This window comes from Nycticebus coucang, chromosome 2, assembly GCF_027406575.1.
Source record: "Nycticebus coucang isolate mNycCou1 chromosome 2, mNycCou1.pri, whole genome shotgun sequence".
Classification (NCBI taxonomy): domain Eukaryota; kingdom Metazoa; phylum Chordata; class Mammalia; order Primates; family Lorisidae; genus Nycticebus; species Nycticebus coucang.
In genome coordinates, this window is record NC_069781.1 from 181,371,345 (window position 1) to 181,397,160 (window position 25,816).

Below are 25,816 nucleotides of genomic sequence, written 5' to 3' on the forward strand. Positions count from 1 at the left end.
GAGTTCCAGTCCCTACTTTGCCAGTTACCGTGAGGGCTCAACCAGCCCACTCTCTCTTGCTCATTGTCCCCAGCGGAAACATTTACCTTACTAATAATCTATGTAAAGACTTAGAGCGGTGCCTGGCACACAGTGAGTGCTCAGTAGAGGAGGTCGTTTTTACCTTTATTCACTGTAAGGCCTGGAGCTGAGCTGAACCGAGTTGAGCATGGGGTGGTGGGACGTGTTGGCTGATTCCTCCCTCAAACCCCGGTCTCTCAGGAACGGGCCCCACCCCGGGAGATGTCCCTCATCTGCCTTCCCCCAGTAGGATGCAGGGGCCCCAGGCTCAGGAGGAGAAGCAGGATGTGGGCAGGGGTCACAGGTCCCCGAGGCCTGCACACAGCTGCGGCCTGATTTGGCCAGTGTGGCCTATAAGCCCCTGGCAGCAGGAGTCTCGGGTCGCCCACAGGAGCTACCCTGGGCCCCGTCGTGAGCCTGGCAGCCCTGTTCCTGCTTTTCTTAAGCTTCACCCTGAAGGGTCCTGAAATGTCTTAGTGCAGAACTGCAGGAGTGGCTGAGTCCCCGCAATGTGGGAACCACCCCTGGTTGGGGCTGCAGGTCCCTGCAGTGCTGACTGGTCCACCCTGGGCCCTGAGTGAGAGAATGAATGAAGAGAGGGCACTGTGTCCCCCAGGGGACACTGTATCCTCCTGGCTGCAGCCTGAGCCACCAGCACTGCCTGTGGGATTGGCCGGGGCTGTGGTCTGGGCCTTGTCAGCATATGGACCTCATAAATTAAAGTGTTCCCAGAACCAAATGGTGAATGTACACATCCCTCTTACATGTAGGCCTAGTGGAGCCTGAGCTCGCCCAGGGAATTCCCAGCCGTCTGTCTCGCTTAGCACTGGGTTTATGGCACTCATCCCCTCACAACACTGTCCCCAGCACTCAAAATTGGATCGCCGGTCCCTCACTGGCCCTGGATAGCTGTAGCTGGTTGTTCAAGGCCTGACCCCAGTCTTAGCTCGCAACTGCCCATATCCTGACCTCTGAAGGCCCCGGCCCACCCCCACCTTATGACCTCAGGCTCCCAACCTTCTCTGGAAGGGGGTTGGATGAGCAGCGGGAATGGCAGATGGCACTAACCAGGACTGGGGAGGGGCCAGAGCCAGTGTTAGGGGACAGAGGTGCTGTTTGTGATGACGAGACAGTTCTGGAAACGGATGGTGGTGATGGTGGCCCAGTATCATGTTGCTTAATGCTGTTCAACTGCACGCTCAAAAATGGCCAAAGCGGTGAGTTTTGTGTTAGACGTAGTTTACCCCAATTTAAAAAGTTACACAAAACGCTGTGGCTGTGGGATGGCACAGCCTCCCCACAGAGCGACTGAGATTAGCTGTGTCAATCCCTGTCACTGTAACTAGTGTTGCTGTCACTGCCTAGTTCCCCACTGCCAAGTTCAGGCCCTTGGGGACTGGCAGTTTTTGTGTCAATCATAATCATTGATGACAGTATTGCTCCCCTCAGGCCTGTGAGCCCGGGTGCCCAGTGGAGGCTGATTCTACCAGCAGACCTCATTCTGCTGGTCTGGCTGGGTGCCCTGAGATGAGGCTGGGGGTCCCGTGTGGGGCTGGGGGCACCATGTAGGGCTGGGTGCCCTATGTGAGGCTGGACGTCCCATGTAGAGCTGTGGTCAGCAGGGTGAGGAGGTACATTTTGTAGGTCCTACAGAGTTGGTTTGAGGTGTGGTCTGCACCATGGCCGGCCTCACACTGGGTGGGCAGCTCCCCTGGTGGACGGTAGTTCAGGGAGGTCAGCAGCCAGCACTGCCAGGTCCCAGGGTTTCAGCCCACCTGTGCTGCCTGCGGCCTCCTTGGTGCAGGGGCCTAGAAACACCTGGAAACATCTGCTAGGAAGCTAAGCTAGTCACCCCAGGAAGTAGAACAAACCCCCCACCTGATCTCTTGAAAGAGCCAGAGAAATCAAGATGGTAGCCTTCCACTATCCGTTCTCTCACTTCATAATTGAGACAGCTCTGGCTGCTTGGTCTAGAAGAGACTGTCCCCCAGGGGACACAGATGAGGGACCAACACCAGATGTGCATGTGTCCCAGCTCCCTGAACCAAATGCTGGGCTCCCGCAGCTTGCTGGGCAAGAGCCACAGATAAACCTCACCTCCCCAAAATTAGGGGACAGGATGAGGCTGGATCTCTGGACTCACCCTCCAGCTAGCTCCCTCTTAAGTCCTTCTGGCCAGCTTCTAGGCAGGTTCATGTAGCTCCAGTTTTGGACTCAGGCCAGGGGGCCATGCTGGTGGGACCCCCAGTGGACAGTGTCCAGCCTGGCCTGGTGTCCCCTGGCAGGGCCTGCTGGGCTAGAAAGACACCGGTGCTGTCTTTGCTGGGGACCTGCTCTGGGCTGCCCTGAGCCAGCCAATCTGAGTCCCTGACCACAGAGGCCAGGCTACAGCAGGGGGAAGAAGGGCTCTGTGGCCAGGGGATCCTTCCATGCGTCCTCTCTGGCAGACGAGCCCAAGGTCTCAATGTCCACTTTCTTTCTCTGCAGGTGACTTCTGCACCTCTGGAGGCACCAACAGCCGCCTACCTTCCCGCTCGGGAGCCTGAGCCCCAGCCGGGCGCTGCAGCAGAGACCCTGCCCAGGGGTCCCAGGGCCACTCAGGAGCCAAGGCCAGCACAGTGTCCACAGAGCAGCCGGGATGGGGATGGACCAGACCTCGCAAGCACAGGTAGATGCCAGCACTTTTTGTATCTCGGTATGGGGCTGTGACCATGCTGCTCCCGCAGGGCCGGCTCCGAGGCCCAGTTCAGGCTCAGCTCTGCCTCGCGTTCTTGGGGAGAGCCTCGCCACTATCTGGTTCTCAAGCTCTTTAGGGTCCAAAATTGTGGTTTAATCAATACGCCCAAGTCTTGATGCCCATGAGTCCTGAGTTCACAAGCTGCTTTTGTCTGTTGCGTGATTCACTTGTGCGTTCTGTCGTCTTTGTCCACTTGTTCATTTTTAAAGTAACGTCACAGATATTCATGAGCCCAGAGGGGGTCGTCTCTGAGTTTCTGTGAGTAGGTCCCAGCGGTCAGCTCGGGGAGAGGCCACCAACTGCTCTCCAGCCTGGTTTACTCTCTCCTTCCCTTCCCGGATCCTCAGGTGTCCTGATGTTTGTTAGCTATCCAGGTGGCTGCTCTGCCCTGGACCGGGAGGCCCTGCCCCTCCTTAGTGTGTGGACTCCTGAAGTGTTTCATGACTGGGCCAAGGGACCAGGGAGCCACCCCGAGCCACCATAGGCTGCATTTCCGGAGCAGTACCCTCCGGAGGCAGCCATGGTCGTGTTTAGGGAGCTGCAGGGCCCCCACTTGTGTCCTGTCCCCATTGCTATCTCTGAGAGGGAAGAGACTTGAGACCCCCAGCCCAACCCCCTCCAGTACCACCACTGTGAGGCAGCTGGAGATCTGCTTGTTCTCAGTGGAGTGAGCCAGGCTGGGGGCAGGGCCAGGCCAGCAGGCGGGGGAGCTGGCCACCCCCTCAGCCTTGGGCTTTGGTGTGGGGCATCCATGTCTGGAATGACCCCAGTAGTGACCTCTTTCTCTTTGTGAGGTAGACTCAGGGTCAGAGATGGACCCAGCTGGCCAGGGGCTTTTGGCAGGTGGGCTGGGGTGGCCAGGATGCACAGGGAACAAAGCAGGGATGCTCTCAGGGAGCCAGCTCCTCCCACCAGCCTCCCAGAACACTGAGCACCTTGGGTGAGACTGTTGCCTACTCTGTACCTCAGTTTACTCATCTGAGAAGTGGGACAAAGACTAACGGTGGAGCCTGGCTCCCAGAGCAGGGGTCAGACAGGACACAAGAGCGTTGTCACAGGCCTCGCAGAGCTGGCTGGCATCTGCGTATTGTTCATTTGTAATTCCTGAGGCTTGGGTCCAGGTACCAGCTCTAGTCTGAGTCCACGCTGGGCCGGCCCTGTCCTGCAGCAGAGCGGGCTGGCCCCGTTCGGTAGGAGCAGAGTCTGGGGCTCCCAGCTCAGCAGAGGATCCTGAGGAGGAAGCAGCCTGCCTGGTCCTCCTGTTTCCTTCCCACCCTTTGGGCAGAGCCCAGCCAGGGTTACATGGTCAGGACCCTGAGCGAGGTCCCCCAAACCAGAGACCTCCAGAGCAGAGCAAGCCCCACGTGGAATTCCAAAATAACTTTGGCTGCTATTTATGAAGCAGCTGAGGGACCCTGGGTGAATTAATTAGTCTTTCCTCTGTCTTTACATCTGTGGGATAGAGCCTGTGAGAACAGGTGCTCTGGGGGCTTCTGCAGAGATCAGCCAAGCCCACTTCCATCTGTGCACACGTCATTTCAGGCATTGAAACAGCATCTTACAGGTCATCATTGAGGCTGCGCCCTCCCATCACATGGCAAGGACAGGCTTGTCCCTGGTACTGGTGGCCAAATGGTCCCTAGAGAGAACCCTCTTTATCAGTGGGCCTTGCTGCAACTTGCCACATTCTGGTGGGGGGGAGCAGGGTGCAGACATGGTGGGACATCCCTGAGTGTCTTTCTGGTAGGGCAGGGAGAAGGGAGGCCAGGTCAAGGGTGACGGCCAGATGGGACAGGGGCGGGAACCCATGTCTGCCAGCTGCTCCCGGTCAGGCTACGCACCTTCCCAGCCAGAGACACCCCAGGAGCTCGTCCTGAAGTGAGGCCTCATCAGGGGCGGCCGCTGCTGCTCGGAAACGTGACAGTGATGAATGGTTTATTACACACCTGCCACTTTCCATCCAGCAGGCAGGCGGGCGCAGCCTCCTGGGCCCAGCTGTGCACTGCCAGCTGGGCAACGGGGCGGGCATGGGGGAGCACGTCCAGACACTTGGGTACAGACAGGCAGACACACACAGAGACACATGGAGACAGGATACACACACAGAGATACGCAGACACACAGATGCATGCAGACAGAGGCTGACGTGGGGACACACACACAGGGATACGCAGACACATGGACGCGTGCAGACAGAGGCTGACGTGGGGACACACACACAGGGATACGCAAACACACAGACGCGTGCAGACAGACGCTGACGTGGGGGGACACACACAGGGATACACAGACACACAGACGTGTGCAGACGGAGGCTGACGTGGGGACACACAGATGTGTGCAGACAGATGCTGATGTGGGGACACACACAGGGATGGGCGACACGTAGAGATAGACACACGGCCCACAGACATCACATACATGGGTGTACACACAGACCACACACACACAGATATGCAGACACACATGTGTCCCACAAACACATACCACACACACAGGTCCACACACAAACCAATGGCACACATGCAGGGCCAGACCTCCCCTGTGCACTCAGATACCCAGAGACAGGCACAAGGACACAGGCCCCGTCTCCATGAGCATCCCACACACACACACATGCACACTCAGGCAGATACACACACACACATGCATCCACACTCAGGCGGACGTGCACACAGGATACACACATGATATGTACACAGGCTCCCCAAACAAATACTCAGACACTCACGGGCCCCAGGATGCACTGGCCTTGCACATAAATACACACCCCAGACCCTCCGGATGTACCTGCACAATACACCTGTTCCCCCCGTGCACACACAGCCCTGCCTCTCCCTCTTCCCAAGTCACTGCCCTGGGGCAGAGGCTCCTACCCCAGTGCTGGCAGGCCAGGCCTCTCCCTGCGCACCGGGCAGAGCATAGGTCCATTTGGCAGGATTGCGACTGGCCATGGAAGTCCATTCTGACCCCTGGTTCCCCACAAACACCCTGTGTGTGGCAATGGCAGCTCCTGCCAGAGGAAGGAAGAAGATACCCCAGGAGCCCTTGTGCCAGGCTTGTGACGGGAGAGTCCCCCACGGACATGTCAGCAGCTGCCTGGCCTCTCCCAGAGGCGGGGTTTTGTGTGCTGTGAAGGCAGCACTGGGTTTTGGGGCCACTGGATTCTCCTCTCAATTCTCCCAGGTCAGCCCACAGGGTTCACCAGATGTTAGTGTCACTGCAGTTGGATGGGCAAAGGCTCCAGGTGGCTGTCGGGCTCTCACTGCCAGGGAAGACTGGTTCTCAGGGGCTGCATGGGGGGGCCCACCTCAGGGGAGGACAGGGCTATGGGAGGACTGCGTCAGTGGCCCCAGGACTCCTAGGCCTTCGCTGCTATCCTGTGAAGGCCGTAGGGACCCCTGGGGCTGGGACTCTGTTGACACGCAAAGCACAAACCTTCATGGACCAGAAGTCTGCAGCTGGTGGGGACACAACTTAAATCTCGTGACCGGGTGGCCCCACTCCCAGGGCTGGGGAGTGAGCTCCTCTTTCCCCAGTGCTCTTACGCCATTAGTGGAAGGAGGGTCCGTTTCTCATGTGCCACTTGCATGTGGCATAAACTCCAGCAAGAGGACACTCCTGATTTATCACTAGCTGATGGGAACAGGCTTCCCTAGAACCATTATCTGCGTACCGTCTGCAGCCTCCTCAGGAGGGAAGCAGCGTCGGTCGCAGTGGGAGGCAAGTGTGGTTTAGCGTGAGACTCAGTCCCAGTTTCCAAGTCCTGCTGCTGCTACTTCCCAGCCATGGAGACTTTGCAAGATCCAGAACCTGGCATAGTGAGAATAACGTCCTCCTGGTTGTGTGGGATCGGGGGGTGGACATTGAGGTAGCACTGAGGGCCGCCATGCAAAGCTGTGCAAGTTGCACACTGCACAATTCCTTGTGGTCTCTGCAGACGTGCTCTCTGCATGGCCCTCGGGGCTGCCACGTTGCACAGCTCAGTGGCGGCCCAGCAGTGGTGCCACACGGGGCCTAGATGTCCTTTCTGAGCTGGGACAGTGCTGGAGTGGCTGCTAACCTCATTATTGACCGACACAGTTGTAGTCCTAGGCCCCACTGGTGAGGGTGGAGTGGGGTTGCAGAAAACCAGGCCGAGATTGGCGCTCTGGTCACAGCCCTGTTCGTGGGGCTCCCACTTTCTCACCTGCCATGTTGGGGGGGCATTTGGGTGGTCTGTGGGCTCATTCTGTCTGGAAAGGCACCTGCTCTGCTCCCCACAAAAAGCCTCCATTCGCATCAGCACTTTCTCTAGGTTTCTGAGGACCACCAGGCCAGGCCCTTCCTCCTACCCTAACGCCAGCGTGCGCCCCAGCTCTGGTTCTTCCCATGGGGTTTCTTGTCTCTGTTCCGAGGGCCGGGCTGATCCCAGCATCCCCACACAGAGGAGGACTTAGAATTTCTAATACCTGAGGAGGGAGTGAGGGTAACCAAGGGTGTAAACACCTGGACTGTCTCATGAAGCCTGAATTTCCCACACTGTGCCTCTGTTTACCCATGGGCACCGTCACTACCAGACACCCTCTGTCGGCCACAGTGTTGAGGGGAGCCACCCCATCTCTGGGGCAGTGGATGGGAGGAAGATTCCCTCCCTTCACTTGCTCCCCTGGGTTAGCACTGCCTTGCCCGCCACCATGGCCACGGTTTACTTAGGAAGAGATCTGCATCGGTTTTCCTTGGCTGGTGTAACAAATGATCACGTAGGTGGTGACTTCTTAACACACATTTGCTCTTATTGTCCTGCAGGTCTGAGGTCCGACATGGGTCTCACTGGGTAAAAATCAGGGCTCATTTCTCTTCTACGTCCTTTGCTTGCTTAGAAGGCCCCTGTGATTACACTGGGCCCACCTGGCTAATCCAGGATAATCTCCCACCTCGAGGTCAGAAAATTAGCCACCTTAATCCCATCTGCAACCTTAATTCCCCCTTTGCTGTGTAAGGGTACATAGTCACAGGTTCCAGAGATCAGGACACAGACATTATTCTGTCATTTACAAAATCAGCTGCGTCAGTTGAGGCCAGTGGTGACAGGTGCTGTGACAGGTACAGCCCTAGTCTGGTGACTCAGGGTCCCAGGCTCCCTGCAATCTGTGATCGCTGCCTTTTTGTAACTTCTGCAGTGCCCTGATGTTCTGTCACCACGGACACAGGGAAGAGAACACAGAAAGGCCATCAGATGCTTCCCACTGTGGCCTCACAGAAACCCGTGCCATTCTCGTGACATGCTGCTGGCCTGAACCAGCTCAGGCCCACCCAGGTGCAAGGGGGGCTGGGCATGGAGCTGCTGGGCAGTGGAACCACACGCAGTGTCATTGACCCCTGCAGGTGTGGCCGAGTCCTGTGAAAGCTTGGTTGGCCTTCTAAGCTCCTGTCACCATTCTGCTGCGTGCAATTCCATGAGCCATAGATGGCCTGGGCCAGACCTGTCACTGCTGTGCCCAGACATTTCCTGGTCCCGTACACCTCCCACTGGTCCTGTGTGCTCTGGTTCCAAGCTACACTTGTGACTCTTTGGAGGCCTGTGCCCTTGGCATGAAGGCCAGGAGCTCTCATCCCTGGTGGCCCTCTCTAGCCCTGAAGTGGAGCCCATTGCTCCATGACAGAGGCTCTGCTTACCCTCCAGAGCTCCCCTAGAATGGGGCTAAGGCTGGGCTTTGGCTAAGGCCACCCTTACATAGGTTCTGTGGGTCCCATGTCCTCCAGGTCTGCCCGGGAGCTTAGCCACAGAGATCGTGACATTCCCTTGTCTCCTGGTCTCCCTTTTAGAATTGCAGTGGAGACAGCATGTTCCTAGAGCCAAGTCACTGGTCCTGTTCATGCCAGCAACATCTCAGTGCCCCCCTCCCCTGCTCTGACTCACCCTCTGCTTTTGCTGTCCTGTTACCAGAGGTCAAGAAGGGTAGCTTTGCATTAAAGTACCAGCAGTTGACCCAGCTCCCTGGGGGAAGGCAACACTCAGGAGGGTGGAGAACATAAAAAAAGAAGCCAGGAGAGGATAAATATAGGTAGTCCCTTCCCTGGGGCGAGCCCCTCAGGTCCTGCAGCAAGGATTTCTTGGAGGCTGGGCAGCATCCCCAGGGGCCATGTCTAGTGGATATAACTATGTGGCCGTAAGAATGTTATGGTATCAGTTGTCTGGAAGTTGAACGTTTATAGCGGTCTGAAGTGACTTCATTCCCCACCCCCGCCCCGGACCCCTTTTCCTTTCTAGCCCTGTGTTTAAATAAGTTCTTTGCTGGGTGTGATTAGGATGTGTATAGCTTTTTTTAAAAAATGTTTTTTTAAGATAGGGTCTCGCTCTGTTGCCCCGGCTGGAGTACAGTGGCGTCATCACAGCTCAGTGCAACCACCAACTCCTAGGTGGTCTTGCGCTTGCTTGGGCTGGTCTCTAATTCCTAAACTCAAACAATCCTTCTGCCTCAGACTCCCAGAGTGTTAGGATTACAGGTGCCTACCACCACACTCTGCTAAAGTTTTTTTAGTTTTTGTAGAGATGGGGTCTTGCTATTGCCCAGGCTGGTCTCCAACTCTGCCTCGGCCTCCCAGTGTTCAGGGCCACTGCTCTCGGCCTGTGAATGTCTTTAAGTATGCAGAGCCAAACTTGCTCTCTGAGTTTAAAACTTGGCTTTGCTCCTTTTGAGATTTTGATATCAGGCAGATAACCAACTCCCTTGTGTCTCAGTTTCCCCATCTGTACAGAGGGGCTGATCCTCTGGTAGTTGGGAGGATTCAAGTCAACCCACATCCAGGGCTTAGCATGGTGTCTGGCATACAGGCACGAGCTAGGTCTGACCCTGGCAGTGAGAGTGAGCCGGTGACCACCAGAAGTCCTGGCTCTGGGACAGCTTTTGTGTCCTCTTTGTTGGGCACACGGGCTCCCAGCCAGGGTCAGGCCTCCATTGCCAGGAAGGCGGGGACTGCACTTGGGCTCTTGGCTTTGGCCTCCAGAAGGCCTTGGCAGGCGTCGCCTGGAGCAGCTCTGGAGCTGAGTGGGCTAACACTGGGTTCTCGGGAGCTCCGCCCCGTGCCAAGCAGCAGCTGCTTCAGAGGGCGTGGGGGAAGGGGGTGTCCATGGATTTGGCTGCGGCCTCTCCACTCGGCACGAGAGCCCCCTTCCCAGGCTTCTCTGCCTCCCGCTCTGTCACCCACTCTGTCTCTCCTTGTACGTTTCCAGCTGAGCTGGGATCCAAAGTCTGTTTCTCTCTTCACGAGTGAGCGACCTGTTTATCTTCTCGAGAACTTCTTGTAACGCAGCTGCTGGGAGCACAGAGCTTGCAAGTCAGGACAGGAAGATTGAGAAGCCTGGGAAGCCCAAGAGGTTCTTTCCTTGTAAGCAGATCCCTCCTCAGGAGCCTCTTTGAATATTTAGCAGGGGTTTACCCATGCCAGGCCTAGAGACCCCCCTGCCTATTACTCTCCTGTTTTCCAGAGTCTGTTTTCCTGGAGCTGGTTCCTTTGCCAATGTGTGACTATGTGTGTCTGTCTGTGACTGGTTTAGATTTTCATGAAATAAAAAAGAAAAGAGTATTTAACTTGGGGTAATTGAAAAAACCATAAGCCAAGAATTGACTTGAACATGATTAACAATGGCTAAAAGACAAAAGCAAATCGTCATGGCTGGCCTGCCTGACGCTGAGAGGGCCTGTGTACTCTCAATGGGAATGTCTCTCTAAATAAACTGATGATAAAGATTTTAGGTAGAAGAGACCAGATTGGCTGAATTGCAGAAGGGACTATTCCCAAGCTTGGGTTGGAGCATCCCAGAGCAGTGTTGGGGACCCAAGGGAGACAGAGCCTTGCAATCGGGCACAGACTACCTCCTCAAGGCTAGTGCCCACCTGCCCACCCCTCTGGCCATGGTCTCTGCCTACCCACTGTCCTTCATCCCCCTTGACCAGGTCTAAACTAACAGTTGGCATTGGGGGACCTCAGCTAGTCACCTTTGGCCCTGGGAGGGTGCACATTTCTAAGACCCTAACTGTGCCCACACCGACGTCCACCCATACTTAACCTTCTCACTAGGAGCAGGCGGCATTTCAGAATTGAGCATGTCTCCCCACTTGTGTTCTCCCCCACGGTTCCAGGTGAGGTTACACCTGCCTGCTCACACACTGGCCTCCACCTCCACCCTGTCATCCACGTGCACGTTTGTTCCCAGACATCTAAGGCCATGCTAGTCTCAGGGAGGGGGGCACAGCAGTACTCAGGACACAAGCCTCTGCCCCAAGTGCTGTCATTCCAGAAGAAGGCAAGTGACTCCTCAATAAGCAAGTCAATGTGTGACACCAGATGTTGTAAGAGCCACAGCGGAAAGTAGGACAAGGAACACTGAGAGATGAGGGTGTGGCATCAGACTAGTGGACCCAGAAGGCCTTGCTGGGAAGGTGGCATTGGGCACCAGGCCATGCAAAAGCCCCGAGGCAGCCACTGCCTGGCACGGGGCCATCGCTTACTGTCCTCATCACTTCCCCAGCACTTGGCACAGGGCATATAACACATGCTCAGTAAAGCTTTGTGGAGGAAACACAGGCGTTTAGGTCGGCTGGTGCTGGAGGCCCTGACCCGGGGTGGGAGGTGGGGGTGGGAGTGGGGGGACGTGAAGAGGAGTGAGCACGGGGTGTGCATCTTCCCAAGTTCCCTAGGCCAAGGGCTGATGTTCTGATCTGGTCCTCACTACATTCCAGAACCTCCCTTCTCTCTCCAGTGTCCAGAGTAGGGTCGACCATTGGGTCACTCTGGGCAGAACTCTTTATGCTGGGGAAGCTCTGAAGGTCACTGGGCACAGCAGGCACCGATGGGACCCTAACTCAGAAGCCTATAGGGGGCTGCTCTAAAAAAGAAAATCCTGTGTCTCCAGGCTGCCCTGCCTTTCCTGGGGGGGTCACAGTGTGATCAGATTGGGGCCAAGGACACTGAGTGAGTTGGTCCTGTCTCCCACTCAGACTTGGATGTCTGGGGAGGGCCACAAGTTCCCTGGGTTGTGTACATGGGAGAGAGCATTTATTGAGCAACTACTGTGAGCTTGCTAACAGTGCTTTTCCCAGCTACACACTGTTTCCAGTGGTAGCTGTAACAAACCCCTACGATCTTGGTGGCTTAAAACAAAAGCTGTGCTGTTCACTTACGGTTCTGGACACAGGTCTCCCGAAGGTAGATGTGTATGGCAGCAGGGCCAGCCCCTTCTGGAGGATCCAGGGGAGAGTCTGTTTCTGGCCTTCTCCAGCTCCGGAAGCTGCCTGTGCCCCTTCCTCTCTCGCCCAGCCTCCTGCTCCCGTCTCTGCATCCCACACTCCCCACTGCTGTTGCCTCTCATAAAGGACCCCTGTCATTCTGTTAGATCCGCTCAGATAATCCAGGAGACCCCACGTCTCGAGGTCCTTCACTTAATCACATCGGCAAAGCCTTTTTGCCACACAAGATGACACGGGCTCTGCAGATCAGTCATGGATGTCTTTTGGGTGCTTGTCTGGCTGGCTGGGCTGAGCTGGCTGTGTCATTAGCAGGTCCGTTCCCACAATTAAAGAGTAGGCAGGTCAGGCAGAGCCCTGGAAATAGTCATTTACTGAGCACCAACTGTGTGCCAGGCACAGTTGTAGGTTTGCTGGAGCTGGTCCCTCAAGCCTCGTGGCCTTGCTTGGGGTCGGTGGGGGATGAGTCTCACAGTGGGTTCAGCCCCCATGGGTGCAATCTAGGTCACCCTGGGTCAGGTTTCTCCTCCAGAACAAGGGGATGGCACTAGAACCTACCTGATGGGGCCGGGCTGTGAGGGTGGCCTCAGCTAATAGCTACAGCCTTTAGAACTGGGGTCGCAGCCCTCTTGGTGGGGTCCTGGGAGGGGCTGGGTTCTTCCCTCTACCAGGAGGCTGGGTGCAGTTTAGCATTTGCCCAGGAGGTGGTGCAACAAAGCCCCAGACACAGGGAAAGCCCTGACCCTGGCCTGGGCCAATCCCAACCCCCTGACCTGGGCATAGGGAAGAGGGATCACTTCAGAGACCAGATGAGGCTCCGCATCTTCCCCAGCCTCTTGCCCGCTCACCCCAGGAAACAGCCTATGGGCCCACCTTCAGGTGCACTGGGCATCCCCCAGGGCCCAGCCTGCCCTGTAAAGCAGGTAGTCCTCACCTCCAGCCACCATTCAGCTCATGCTCCCAGATATGCTGACAGGAACAAAGGGCAGAAGGCACAGAAAGCGCAGCGCAACCCAGGAGGGCTTCCAGGAGGAGGCAGCACTTGAACTGGGGTTTAAGTAGGACAGAGGTACAGACCCCGGGGAGGAGACCCTATGTTAGTAGGCTTCCTCCTTCCCCCTCCCTCCTCTCTCCCCACGGAACCACATACCTTCTCATCAGATTTCTCTCCATCTCTTATGGGAGCATCTTTGTAAAGTTCTGGAGAGCAAGGCCTCATGGGCACTTGCATCCCTCAGCATCCCCTGCAATTTCCAGAGCATGTGACCTGCCCCCAGCCTCTGCCCTCCCTCTGGCAGCTGTCTCTCCTGAGGCTCGCTCTCTGAAGACGCTCCTCAGCAGAGTTGCTTCTGCGCAGAGTGGAGCAGATCCAGCTTACTGCCAGGCCTGGAGTGGTGCCTGTCCCGCATGGACACTCAGGATATACTGTGGAATGATTCTGTGAACAACTGGGGTGACCTTGGTGGGACATCCATCCCTCTTTGTGACCCCCTTAGGACCTGGAGTCCTCTCTGCCACCCAGGGCATGGTGGCTCTCCATGTGCAGTAAATACCTCTGAGCCCTCTGGGTCCTGCTAGGAGAAGCGCTGTGGCCAGCGGTGACAGTAAAGGCAGGAAGTGGCCCCCGCCACTCCCAGCATCCGCCACCCACCGAGCCCGACCTGGCTCCTGTGTGCAGCTCACAGAGGCCTGTGCCAGGGTGGGTGGAGGAGGCTGGGAGGGCAGGGGGAGGGCCTTGCCCTGTCAAGGCTTGCTGTAGCTCTTGCTGTCCCTGGAGTTTGTTACTGAAAGTGAACTGCCAACCTGGGCAGAGAGGGGGACCCCTCCTCTCCTTCCAGCCTCTCTGCGCCAGCCCTTCGTCCCTCTCCCAGGCCAAAGGGAGCTACCTGATGACCGAGGCTACTGCTCGGTGGCCAGGCCAGACCCAGGGGGCCAGGAGCTGGGACACTGAGGGCTCATGGACCAGAAGGGCCCCAAGTGGAAAGTGCTGCCGGGTGAGTCCCAGGGATGATGAGGTGCAGGGCGTGGGGGAGGGGGTATGAATCTTGAGAAAATGCCCAGAATTCCAGGACAGAAGACAGATGGGGAGGACGGACAGAGGACAAGCTGTGCCTCAGTGGAAAGGTGTGTGTTCTGCTACAGGGCCTCGTGGTGCACATGTGGAGGGCCAGCATGATGGCCTCAGTCTGAGCCCAGGGACTCAAATGCAGGCATGGAGGATTCTCAGGGGCGTGGCAGTCAATGAGGCCACAGTGGCCAGCCCTCAAAACTCTCCCTGGGCATGCCCCAACCACCCCTGCCGTGGGCACCCCTCCTTCCAACAGGCTGGCACAGAGCTTCTGTGGGGCACCTGGGGGGAGTGAGGTTGCTGCTGTCTGCCCAGCTCCCTGTGCTCCTGGGTGCCTGGCAGCCCTCCAAGGTCAGTGAATCCCAGTTCTCTTCCCTCTGAGGCTGGCTGGCAACCCGGGACAGAGCTGGGCATGACACCTGGAAGACCCATCTCCTAAGCCACCTGCTGCCTCAGAAGTGGAAGGAAAAGGACAGGGAGGCCAGGAGTAGAGCTGGGCATGCCTGGAGCTGGGCAGGCCTGGAGCTGCAGGAGCAGGTGCAGAGGCCTCAGCCTCTGAGGAGATTCCAGAAGGATGCAGGTTCTCGTCCCCACACTGGATGGGATGTGCAGAGCTTCTCACTGCCCCCCTTCCTGCCCGCATGCCCAATCTTCTGGGCAGCAGGGGACTCTGGTCTGGACCCTCAACTCCCCAGCTGGGGCTGCAGCAGATGGATTTCATGTGGTTAGGGAGGAGTGCACTGACAAGGCCTGCGCTCTTGTGAGGTAGTGAGCTCCCCATCCCTGACGGCATCCAAGCAGAGTCCGAGAAATCTGCTGAGGGGTGGAGATCAGACAGGACTGTCTTTCCTCTGGGTCTCAGATTCCAGGTCCCACCTCTGTGTACCTGATCGTATATAATGAGGACCATGGCAGCTGGCCTTCAGTGAGCACCTGCTGCACTCTAGGGCCCTTTGCCACCCTCGGCAGGCGCCAGCCCACCACATCCCCAGTACACCCTCTGAGGTGGACAGGTGGGAAGCCCAAGGCACAGAGGAGCTGAGGGACTCACCGAGGGAGCGAGAAACAGAGCTAGGCTGCAAAGCCCAGGCTGTGTGGCATGGAGCTTTTGCCCTGAACCAAGAGGGCCTGACCTCGATTTCAGGAAATCAAACCTGTTTAGGAAAATGTTCTCTAAACTTGAGAGGAGCAGAAGGTTCTCCAGAATTACCCTCAGGGCTTTGACAGGAGTACAGTGGGCTGTGGTCTTTCATGCCAAGGCCCTCTGCTAGGCCAGGGACAGCCCAATCCTGCTAGGACAGGCAGGTGCCAGCAGCAGCTACTGTGGCAAAGGGAGGCAGGCTCTTTCCTTGGTCATGAAAGAAGACCTGCTGGATCACAGGTCATAGGTACAGCCCTGTGACCCCTGCTCAGCCCCTAGGCCCAAGCCCCTGCCGTCCAGCCAGGGGCTTTCAGGGTTCTCTGCTCCCACCGCTGAGGCTCAGTGGTCACCTGTGGCCCAGAGCCTGCCAGCCCCGTGCCTTCTGCCCCTGCACTATGCCTTGAGGTGCCAACCATTCCTCTGAGGTTTCAGCTCCTGGGGTGGCTTCTCCCCCACTGTTCTCCAACATACGTCCACATCTGCTTCCACCTGCTCACCCGCATGGCTGGTGACACTCCCGGCCTTCCCTGAGGCCCATTCCACAAATTGCCTGATGTCCACTCTCTGCACTTTTTCAGACCCTCCTGAAACAAAAGAACGAAACTGAGCATTGGCCTTGGTGGTAGGCACCGGGCTTTGGTGGGCAGGCTCTCCCAGGAAGACTTCAGGGGTTGCTCTGCACTCAGACCCTCGCCTTCTCTCTCTCTCAGGTATTTCCTCAGGCCCCAAGAGGGACAAGAGGGACGGGGGTTACTTGGGCTTCAGCTGGGCCGAAGCTAGGGCCTGTTCCAGGGCAGGGAGGTGCTGAAGTTTGTTGTGTGAGGATGTCAGGTGAGAGCTAGGCCCTCCTGGGCAAAGCAGGGCACACCTTGCCCAGCTTCTAGGATGACCATGGGGCGTTCAGGTGTGTTTTCCTTGGTGTTTTGTCACATGAAACAGACAAAAATGGAAAGAAAGGATAGGAGAGAGGGATGAGCAAGGGGAGGGCGGACAGGAGAGCGCCTCTTCCTCTGTGCTTCCAGCAGGGCTGTGGTTCCGTCTGCAAGGTGGGCTCTGCCCCCGGGCCCCTGTGGGATGGCATAAGGCACGTGGAGCACACGCCCAGAGATGGGGTCATTGTTGCCACATGTCCAGCCTGCTGCTGTGCTGTGCCGTCCCCAGAACCCAGCAAGTGTCAGGCAGGGGCTCCTCAGCTCAGATGTGCTGGCCACTGCCCAGAAAAGTCCTACCCAGGGTGGGTGCTCAGGAGATGTTCTGGAATGGGGGTGGAGTGGGTAAGGGAGCACTGGCTGTCCCCTCCTCCTGGGCACTCTGGGGACCCTGGATCCCACTGGAGGCCAGGGTGGGTGTGATTGCCTTCCTGCCCCACGGCCACCTGAGGTCACCCTACCATGGCAGGGCCAGCCTTGTGTTTCCTTCATGAGTGGGAGGCCCCGGCTGCCCACCTGGCCTCCCCCCTCCCTTTGGGCCCCGTCAGGACACACAGGTCAATTCAGCAGCTCCTTACCCGTCTCTGGGGGTGTGTGTGAGAACATGTCTGTGTGAGTGCACGTATGTACACCTGTGCGCACATGTGGTTCTGTGTGTGTGTGGCGCTCAGCGCGTGCTCTGTGTGTTGGTGTGTGTCTGTGTGTGCGTGTGACTCTTGGTGTGTAGTCTGCACACCAGGGTGTGTGTGTGTAGTTCTTTGTGTGTCTGTTTATAGGTGTGGCTGTCTGCATGTAGTGTGTATTTTGTGTGTGTGCCCCAAAGTTCTGGCGGGGGTGGTGGCCCCCGTACAGGGACAATGACAGTGACAGTGGCTTTAGCAGCCATCTAGGACCACAGCCCTAGAGAGTATGAGGGGTGTGGATGATGCATCTGACTGGGAGGGGAGGCCCTCAGGCCCCCCAGGCAGCCTCCACTTGAGTTCCCCTCTGCCTCACGGAGGCTGGAGGTTCCCAGTCATCTGTGGGGCATGGACAGAGGTGGGGTTGAGGACAGGCCTCTCATTCCTGCTCCTGGGTGATGGTGTCACCACGTTTTTCCTACAGGGGCCTAGAGATTGTCTACCACACTTTTGCCCCCAGGGGTCATGATGGGAAAGCTTTAGGGCTGGTGGCCTGGGTGCTGCCACTTGCCACCATCTGACCTGGACAAGCGGCCTAATCCCCAGGCCTCTTCCTGCAGTGGAGGGCAGTTGGTCACACCTCCCTGGCCGGGACTGTGAGGCTGGATGGAGCGAGTGGGGTGTGGGCCCCTCGGCAGCCTGGCCCAGGCTGTGTGAGCCGTCAGCATTGGGTTGTCATTGCTCTTCCCCTGGCCTGGGAGTTTGGGGTCCCAGTGTCCCCTCCTGTACCCCACGTGCCATTTCAGGCCACCTGTAGCCCATGTCTTGGCCCTCCCGCCTCCCCCCAAGTAAGAGGAAGGATGGGCATCGTGGGCTGACATTCCCCAGCTGTGGCAGGGCCAGTCCATTTGAACTCACTGGGCCCAGGGCAGGAGGTAGCCCCTGAAGGTGAGACCCAGCCTAGCCCCTGTGTCACAAAGGGCCAGAGCCAGGAGGGGCCAGCACTGCTGGCATGCAGGTCAGCCTGATGCTGAGACTCCGCGCACCCCAGCCCTGGATGGGTCACATGGGGCCAAGTAGTGGGTCTGCTGGTACTTGGCCAGTTTAGGGGGTAGAGAGTTCTGCCAGTGTAGAGGCCGGAACCCTGGACCCCTCTGACCCCACCACCCCTTCTAGGCAGAGGCTGGAGTGCCAGGAGCCCAGGCCAGGGTATCACACAGACCTGCCATCTATCTGGGGCCACTCCCTGGCCACCCTTCCCACCTCCAGTGTTCCGGCTTCTGACCATTGCTCCTCTTTACCCAGAAGGACACGGGAAGGGAAAGAGCATTTATTAATCCCCTGCTGCATGCCAGCTCCCACACTGCTGGAAATTCCATCCCAACCCCATTTTACAGGTGAGGAAACTGAGATTCAGAAAGATAAGAAGTTTTCCCCAGGTGTACAGGGGGCCGGGGACCAGCCCAGAGATTCTGCAGCTTGAATTCCCATCAGGAACCAGCCTCTACCCTCTGGGCAGCCTCCCTCTCAGCCATGTGGGTTTTTCCTTGGGCCTGCCAGCTGCCTCCGACCCTCAGGGCCCCCACCTACCACAGAGTAGGCGCACCCTCCCTGCAAGTTCTCCCCTCTCGTGATGAGATGGCCCACAGGCAGGCTCAGGCGAGTCTGAGCCTCAGTTTCCCCATCCGTGCAGTAAGGATGGCCAAGGAGCTTGATCTTGTCTCATGTTGGGCGTGTGGGGCCTGGCACAGTCAGTACAAGCACTGCCCTGGCCCCCAGGGTGGGCTGGGGTGAGTTTGGTGGCTGGGCAGGCTGGGCTGGCCGCCTTCTGGCTCCCTAATGGCAGGTTTGGGCACAGACAGAGCCTGTGGCTGGTGGTGTAGGCAGTGTGGAGTAGCGGCTCTGCCCTCCCGCAGCCCGCCCACTGGGCGTGTGGTCTGGGCTGGGGACACATGAATATAGCCCTGGTTCTGTTCTCAGATCCTGGGAGGTGGCTGTCACCACAGTGGCGGGAGCTGGCAGCGTGCCCGGGGATGGAGGTGGGGCTGTCTCCCTTTACCCCTCAGCAGTCTCTGCCAAGCCACAGGTGCCTTCCATATGAGAGAAGCAGAGTGGGAGGGGCGCTGGGTGGTGAAGGGGAGACGGGACAGCCAGGGGAGCTGGGGAAGGAGGCTGCGTCTGATGTGACAGGGGCCGATGCACATTCCCCCCACAGCCACCGTCACTGGGTTTCTGGCTGTTCCGGCCGTTTGCAGGCTGCACACTGCACAGTCTCAGAGGACTGTTCAGTAGGAGCTGCACCATGCGCAGTGGCCAGGCCCTCCCTACCAGTCACATTTTCATTTTTGTTCTGGAGTTCGGTCACTTTTAATTGTGAGCCTGGAATGTTGATGGGGTAATATGTGTGGACAGCTCCGGTTAACAGGGCACCCCTGTTGTGAGGTGGGGATTGGGGGTTGTAGGAAGTCATGTCTGTGCTCAGAGGACGGAGGGACACCAGTGTGTCTCTGGGTGTCCAGTGTATCCCATTTCCATGGGCATTGTGTTGTGTGAGAATCATGAGATATACCACACCCTGAAGCCTCCCTGGTGGTTCTGACCGTCTGTCCTCTGCCTCCTGACCTTCCTTTCTGGAAAGTGAATTCTTAACTTAAGAACTCTGGTTTGGGCTGCTGACTTCCTGAGAACCCTGGGGCAATAGACACCAACTGAAACCTCCCCTAGCTGTGTGACCTTGGGCAAGTTACCTAGCCTCTCTGTGCCTTCACTTCCTCATCTGAAAAAAAGGAGGACTGATAAAGCTTGGTCTGGGTCTGTAGAGGGGCAAATGACTGGAGCAGGGACAGCAGAGAAACTGCCCTGCGTGGGAACGGCCTGCTTCCTTTCTTCCTGTGGTACTTAGAGGTGCTGGCAAGTGGGGGGCTCACCCCCTGGGGTTGGGACCCGGCTTGGCCCAGGGTAAATCCTGGGTTCATAAGCACCAGCAGAGGATCCCTCTCCTGCCCTCAGGGGCTGCATTCCAGGTGGCCATGCTGAGTGAGCGTCCACACAGAAGCTGGCAGGAGCGTGGGGTGGGGAAACCACAGGCCTGGCCACCTTACCTTGGGCCTGCTGCAGACAGCCCTGCCTCCAGAAAGGGGCTCGTCACCTTGGTTATCTGAACCCCAGTGGGCTCGGGAATACATGCGGCTAAGTGGATATCCCCAGGAATGGCAGGCTGTGATGGCCACAAACAGGCCCACGCCAGGGCTTAAGGCAGGGCTGAGGAGGCCAGTGGGGAGTGGGGGCCACGTTCGCACTGGCCCTGATGTGGCTTCCCTCCTCCGTGGCAGGCTTTGGAGAGGTAGGCAGGGCCAGGCTTCTAGACTCCCCTTCATGCCATGATGTTCAGGCTCCACCAGACCCTTCCCTAGCCAGGGACAGTGTCCTCCACGTGGCTGCCTGCTTGTTCACTCCAGGCCAGGGCTGCTTCATCTGGCAGGGTGGGCTACCTGGGAGGGTGGAAGCAGGAGCTCCATTTCAGGGTTATGAGCCTTAGGGAGGCCACTCAGCCTCCTTGACTCCCCCCAGGGGCCAGGGAGACCCCCACACCCCTCCTTTATAGCAACCATGCAACAATACCCACGTATCAGGCACTTACATCTGACAGGTTTGCATGTTTCCTCCTTAGCCCCCGTCTAATACTGGCAGGAAACAGTTATTTACCAGTCTCAGAGACCTAGAGGCCCAGGCCTGAGAGACAGTTCTGCACCTACAGGTCTCTGGGTGGTGCCAGGCTGACAACTTGGGATGGAAACGGCCACCTGGCTTCCCCAGGTGCTGCTGTGACCTCCTCCTACCTCTGCTGTTGCGCTGTCTTCTCTGCTACGTTTCACCCGGCCACAGGGGGACATAGCGGGACTGGATGGGTGCAAAGAGCCAGAGGACTTGAGAATTAAAATATTCGGTTCTGATCTGGCTCTGGCTCTCACTGGCTGGGTGGCCGCAGACAAGCCACATACCCCCCTGTGCTCTGTAGAGCCACACAGCCCTCCCTGAGAAGGCCATTATCCCCTGGCCTCCTATCCCCTCCCCAAATACGTAGGCCTGCCTGGTCCCCCCTGCTTCAGGCCCTCTCCCTGGCGTACGTTACTGTCCAGCACTTTCTCATCTGGTGTCCACACCAGCTCTAGAAGGGAGGGCTTCTGTCTGCTTTCCTCCCAGTGTCCCCAGCACCTGGACAGTGCCTGGCACATGTGACGCCTCGGTGGACATTTGTCAAATGCGCAGAGGAAGGGATGGGAGAGTGAGAAGGTTAAGCCCTTCTCACCCTTCCCTTACTGGTGGTGGACACCCCTACCTTGCTCCAGGAAAGACGAGGAGGTCCTCTTGGCTCACAGTAGGCACTTTCACATGTCGGTTTCCTTCCTGCCCCCAAGTGAGCCTGTGGTCAGGCCTCTCCCAGGACTTGTGGTTTCTCATGGATCAGCCAGGGACCTACCCCCAGCTCCTGGGGGGCGTTTCCTGCCGCCCTTGGCTCCGTTGCCAGCTTGGGCTGCTGGGCCTGTACCCTGCTCCCACCAGGCAGTGCCCTCAGCAAGACAGTGAGTGTCCCCTCCACCTGGGTGTGTGTTCCTTTTGCCACCTGACCCCTAGGTCCAGCCAGAGAGCAGTGACTGTGGCCGAGGTGAGGGAAGCAGATGGCTGTGATCCTCCTACAGCTGCTGCTCCCTGGCCCAAGGTCACCTTGTTAGGGTCTAGGGTGCAGCTATTAGCTGGACCGTCAGCTTTCCTGCCTGGCAGAGGCTAGGATACAATCTTTTGGGGACCTCAAGTCTGCCAAACATGGTGGGCAAAAGGGCTGATTGTCCAAATCCAAGGACAGGACCTTGGGTGTTCAACCTTGGGAAGCCAAAGCATCGCCCTTTCTAGAATATTCTGATGGGCTGTAAGGACCACAGGCCTGGCTAGAGAATTCTGGTTGACAGTCACCATAGCCATGAACAGCATGTGGTCAGAGGCAGGGGCTTGTCCACCCAGGCAGGCAGTGGGGCACGAGGCAGAGAGGGCTGGGAGGACTCTCTGGAGGAGGAGAGAATTGGAACTGGGGCTGGAAGGACTCCCCAAGGAGAGTGGTTGAGGTCATCTCAGAGACAGAGTTCAAGGGGGGAGGAGGTGACACTCCAGGCCTTCATCTGAATTGTGGGGTGCAGTGCCTCCCATCTCCTTCCTGAGCCCTAGGTGACCCCACTGTTCTGCAGATGTGGTGCCTGAAGCCTGGGGGGCCATTTGGTCAAGAACATGGAGTCAGGATGAGGTGAGGTGGGCAGACCCCCTGCTGCCCAGGTGCCCCACACCTCCTGACTCTCCACCCTGGGGCCTGCCCCCTTTACGGTGGAGGTTCAGAGTCTCATCTCAGACATTTGATCTGTGCTCAGTGTTAGACGGCAGGGATTTGAAATCTTGACATAAACAAGGTTAACAAATTGGCTCCATTTGGCGTGGCCCCGGACCTAATTACATGCAATTACTGCTCACTGGGGGGCCCGCAAGAGCGGATCCATCATCCTGCGTCAGACACCAGCCCTCCCCGCCCCGCCAGCCAGCCCGGCTGGGAGACCATCTTCCTCCCTGTTCTTTGTGTTTTATTGGGGGGCCTGTGAATTTCCAGCGGGGTGTAGGACTCCACTGACTGGTGAAGTCTTTGCAGTACATGCCCCTTTAACTTGTTAGAGTACGGTGCAAGTCACATAACAATCCAGCTGCCACAGCCCAGTGGCGTTTACTGCACTCACAGTGTTGTGCAAAGACTTCTCTGCCCAGTGCAAAAACATCTTGTCACCCCCCAAGGAGACCTCATGCCTACCAGTTTCATTCCTCATTCTCCCACCTTCCTCCAGCTCCTAGCAACCATCATTCCACTTTCTGCCTGTGTGGACTGGCCTGTTCTGAACGTTTCACGTACAATTGAACCAGAACACGTGGCCTTGCGTGTCTGACTTCTGACATCGGGGAAGTGTCCTCACGGTTTATCCGTGTTGCAGCATGCGTGCAACCTTTGCCCCTTCTTAGAGTTGACTAATACTCTGTGGTCTGGGCAGACCCCATTTTAGGGCTGTCACATTTGGGGTGTCCCCACCTGTCGTGAATGAGGCCACTGTGAGTGCACAGCTGCAGATGTGTCTCTGCACACCCGTCTGCAGCTCTCCGGGGAACCCTCTGGGCCGTACTACTCATGCACGTTTATTTAACAAACACATGTATCGCCTTCACCAGGTGCCATCTCTAAGAGGAGGCTGTGTTATTCCCATTCCACAGAGAAGGAAATTGAGGCCTGATGGGTGTGACAAGCCAGAATTTGAACCAGGCAGCCAGACCACACTGGCCTCACTAGTTGATCTCATAACACAGAACTGAGGTCAGGAGCTCGGGCTGGCCCTTGGGACAGTAACCTCTTCTCAGGGTTGAGGGACCTGGAATACCAGCCAAGCCTGGAGGCCTCTCTTGTGCTCACTACCCTGCCGGCAACTGTCACGTAAACCTGGTGTGTCTGTTCAAAGCGAGAAATGTCACCTTCTAGAGAGCTCTGTCAGCCTGCCACCAGCCTGGGGGCACCGTGCTGAGAGGGGGCCAGGCTGCCACACCTGCTCACCGAGTGCCTAAGGGGTCTGCTCTGAGGCCCAGGAACAAATAGCAGTGCGGGCTGTAGCCAAATTAGCTCTCAGGGTCTCCTGGGTGCCATGGAGCCTGGCAGGCCCCGCAGCAGACCCCCGTCCTCCGAGGTCTGTGCTGGAGGGCAGGCTGTAGCCAGATCAGCTCTCAGGTCTCCCGGGTACCACGGAACCCAGTGGGCTGTAGCCAGATCAGCTCTCAGGGTCTCCTGGGTGCCATGGAGCCTGGTGGGCTGTTGATCTGCATATCAGGCAGGCGTTCTAGCCTGGCCAGTGGCCCCAGGCAGTGTGGGTATCTCCTGGCCACACGTAGTGGGGCTGTGGTCGGGCACAGGGGCATCCAGTGGCTCATCTCTCTGCCTGTTGCTCCCTCCCTGCTCACCCTCTTATCTTAGTGTTCCGGTCCCTTCCTATACCCGCAAACCCTGACTGCAGTGGGGACAGGTACAACCCCTTATAGTTGTGGGCCCCTGGGGGACCGGATTTACCCGTGACGTGAGGTTTATCAGATCTGGAGTTCCTGGCCATGAGCTCTTCTGTCTCAGAGAGACACTCAGGGATCAGCTGCCTGGCAGGGGGCAGAATTGGGTGACATGACTCCCAGTCACACTGCCAGTAGAGACCTCAGAGAAGGTGAAGATGGCCAGCCCCTCACTTTTCCCTGTGAGGAAGCAGAGGTCTTGAGAATTAGGGGCAACTGCCTGTGGGAACCTCTGCCCATCAGAGTCCCTGGGCCCACACACGGGGACGCTGGGTGAGGCAGGAAGGACAGAGTCGGGAACAGGGGCACAGATTCATAGCAAGTCAAAGTGCCCCAGGTGATGGCAGAAAGCCCAGAGCAGGGCATTGTGCACACACATCTGCACACACATGCTCCTGTGCACGCATAGAGCTCCTGCCACACAAACACACACCGTCACACATGTACACACAACAGACACCTGCCCACACACAGCACGTGTGTGCACACATAGCTCCTAACACACAAAGCCTAACACAGCCCTACACACAGCCCCATGCACGCGCATGCGCGCACACACACACATACACACACACGCTCTCCCCTGGTCTGTCTCTCTGACATTCACACTGTACCCCCAGGCCAGCCAGTGTGACTGACTTTCCTCCACCACAATGGACTCTTTCTGCTTCCTTCCACCTGCCTGTGGGTGTCATCTGCGTGGGGAGGGGAGAGAGGCCTGCAGGAGACAGCAGGTCTTGTGGGAGGCTGAGCTGCCAGGGGGAAGTGGAGTCTGCCATTAAAGGGGCAGCAGAGGCAGGAGGACCCCACGTGCGTCTCACCTGTAGGCCCTGGGGTCAGAGTGGACCACTGGTCTCTGGGTCAGCGAAAGTGTCCTTGGCCGAGAAGCTGTTGTCACCAGTCTTTGACAGCCCCCTGAAAGTAGGCTTGGCAGCCACCCCAGCTGGGGTTCAGATCCCATTTGGCTTTTCCCTTGGAATCAGTATCAGGCAGGATCCCCAAGGCCACTTCACGGAGCAGCTCTCCTTGACCCTTAGGCCGTGCTGGGAAGCCGTGAGTGGTCACCTCCCTTTATAGATGGGGATAGAATCAAAGGAGGGTAGGGATGAGCCAGTGTAGACACAAGGCAGGTGACTGCCCAGCCCAAGCCCCTGTGGGTCCCCGGAGACCTTCCCTGAGAGGGACAGAGATGTGCCTCCTGGTGGCTGAGACCAGACCGTGAGGATGTGTCAGGGGTGTCAGGGTGGTCTCATCCTCCACGTCTATGCTCAGGTCCAGCCTGGAGGGCCTCTCCTTACTGCATAACCTAGCAGTGGGGACAAGGCCTCTGGCATCCTGTCACCTTTGCTGTGTACTTGCTGTGTGACCGCCAACCATTCTCTCAGCCTCTCCGGGCCTTCATTTCTGCACCTATCAAACAAAACCAGTGTTGGTGCTGTGCCCCATGCCTCTCCCACAAGCTGCCCAACCCAGGCCTGTGCACGGGGTTGAAAGATCCTTTGACTGTCCCCTGCCCCTGGGCCTCACTCTCCCTCTCACACCAGCTCCGCCCACAGAGGCTGAACACTCATGGCCAGGCAGGTGGGCGGGAGGCCATGGATGCCCCGGCACCCTCATCTTCAGACCCCATGTGAGTGCAGGCCCCCCTGGGGGACACAAATGATGGAGGGGTGGGGAAAAATTAAAACTGGTCCTCCAGGGCTGGACCCCAGGAGGGGATATGGGGCAGGCATGTCTTACTGGCCCTTCATGCACCTGGGTGCAAGCCTTGTGGTGAACTTGCTGCTGACCTCAGGTTGGCATACTGCGCACACCTGCCCCACCTGCCCTGGCTTCCAGAGCCGGATGCTTCCAGAACCACTTCCCATAACAAAGTCTTGACAGCTCCCTCTCATCTATC

General features: G+C 57.6%; 1 protein-coding gene across 4 annotated transcripts in view; it reads left to right on the plus strand.

Annotated features, from left to right (window-relative positions):
- GSE1 (Gse1 coiled-coil protein) overlaps positions 1–25,816 on the plus strand; it is a 409,018-nt gene that overhangs the window by 140,421 nt on the left and 242,781 nt on the right. For all 4 annotated transcript variants that reach the window (XM_053553788.1, XM_053553790.1, XM_053553780.1 and 1 more), the window contains exon 2: positions 2,548–2,728. In XM_053553788.1, the coding sequence (XP_053409763.1) occupies positions 2,548–2,728 (181 nt within the window). The remainder of the gene's footprint in view (positions 1–2,547; positions 2,729–25,816) is intronic.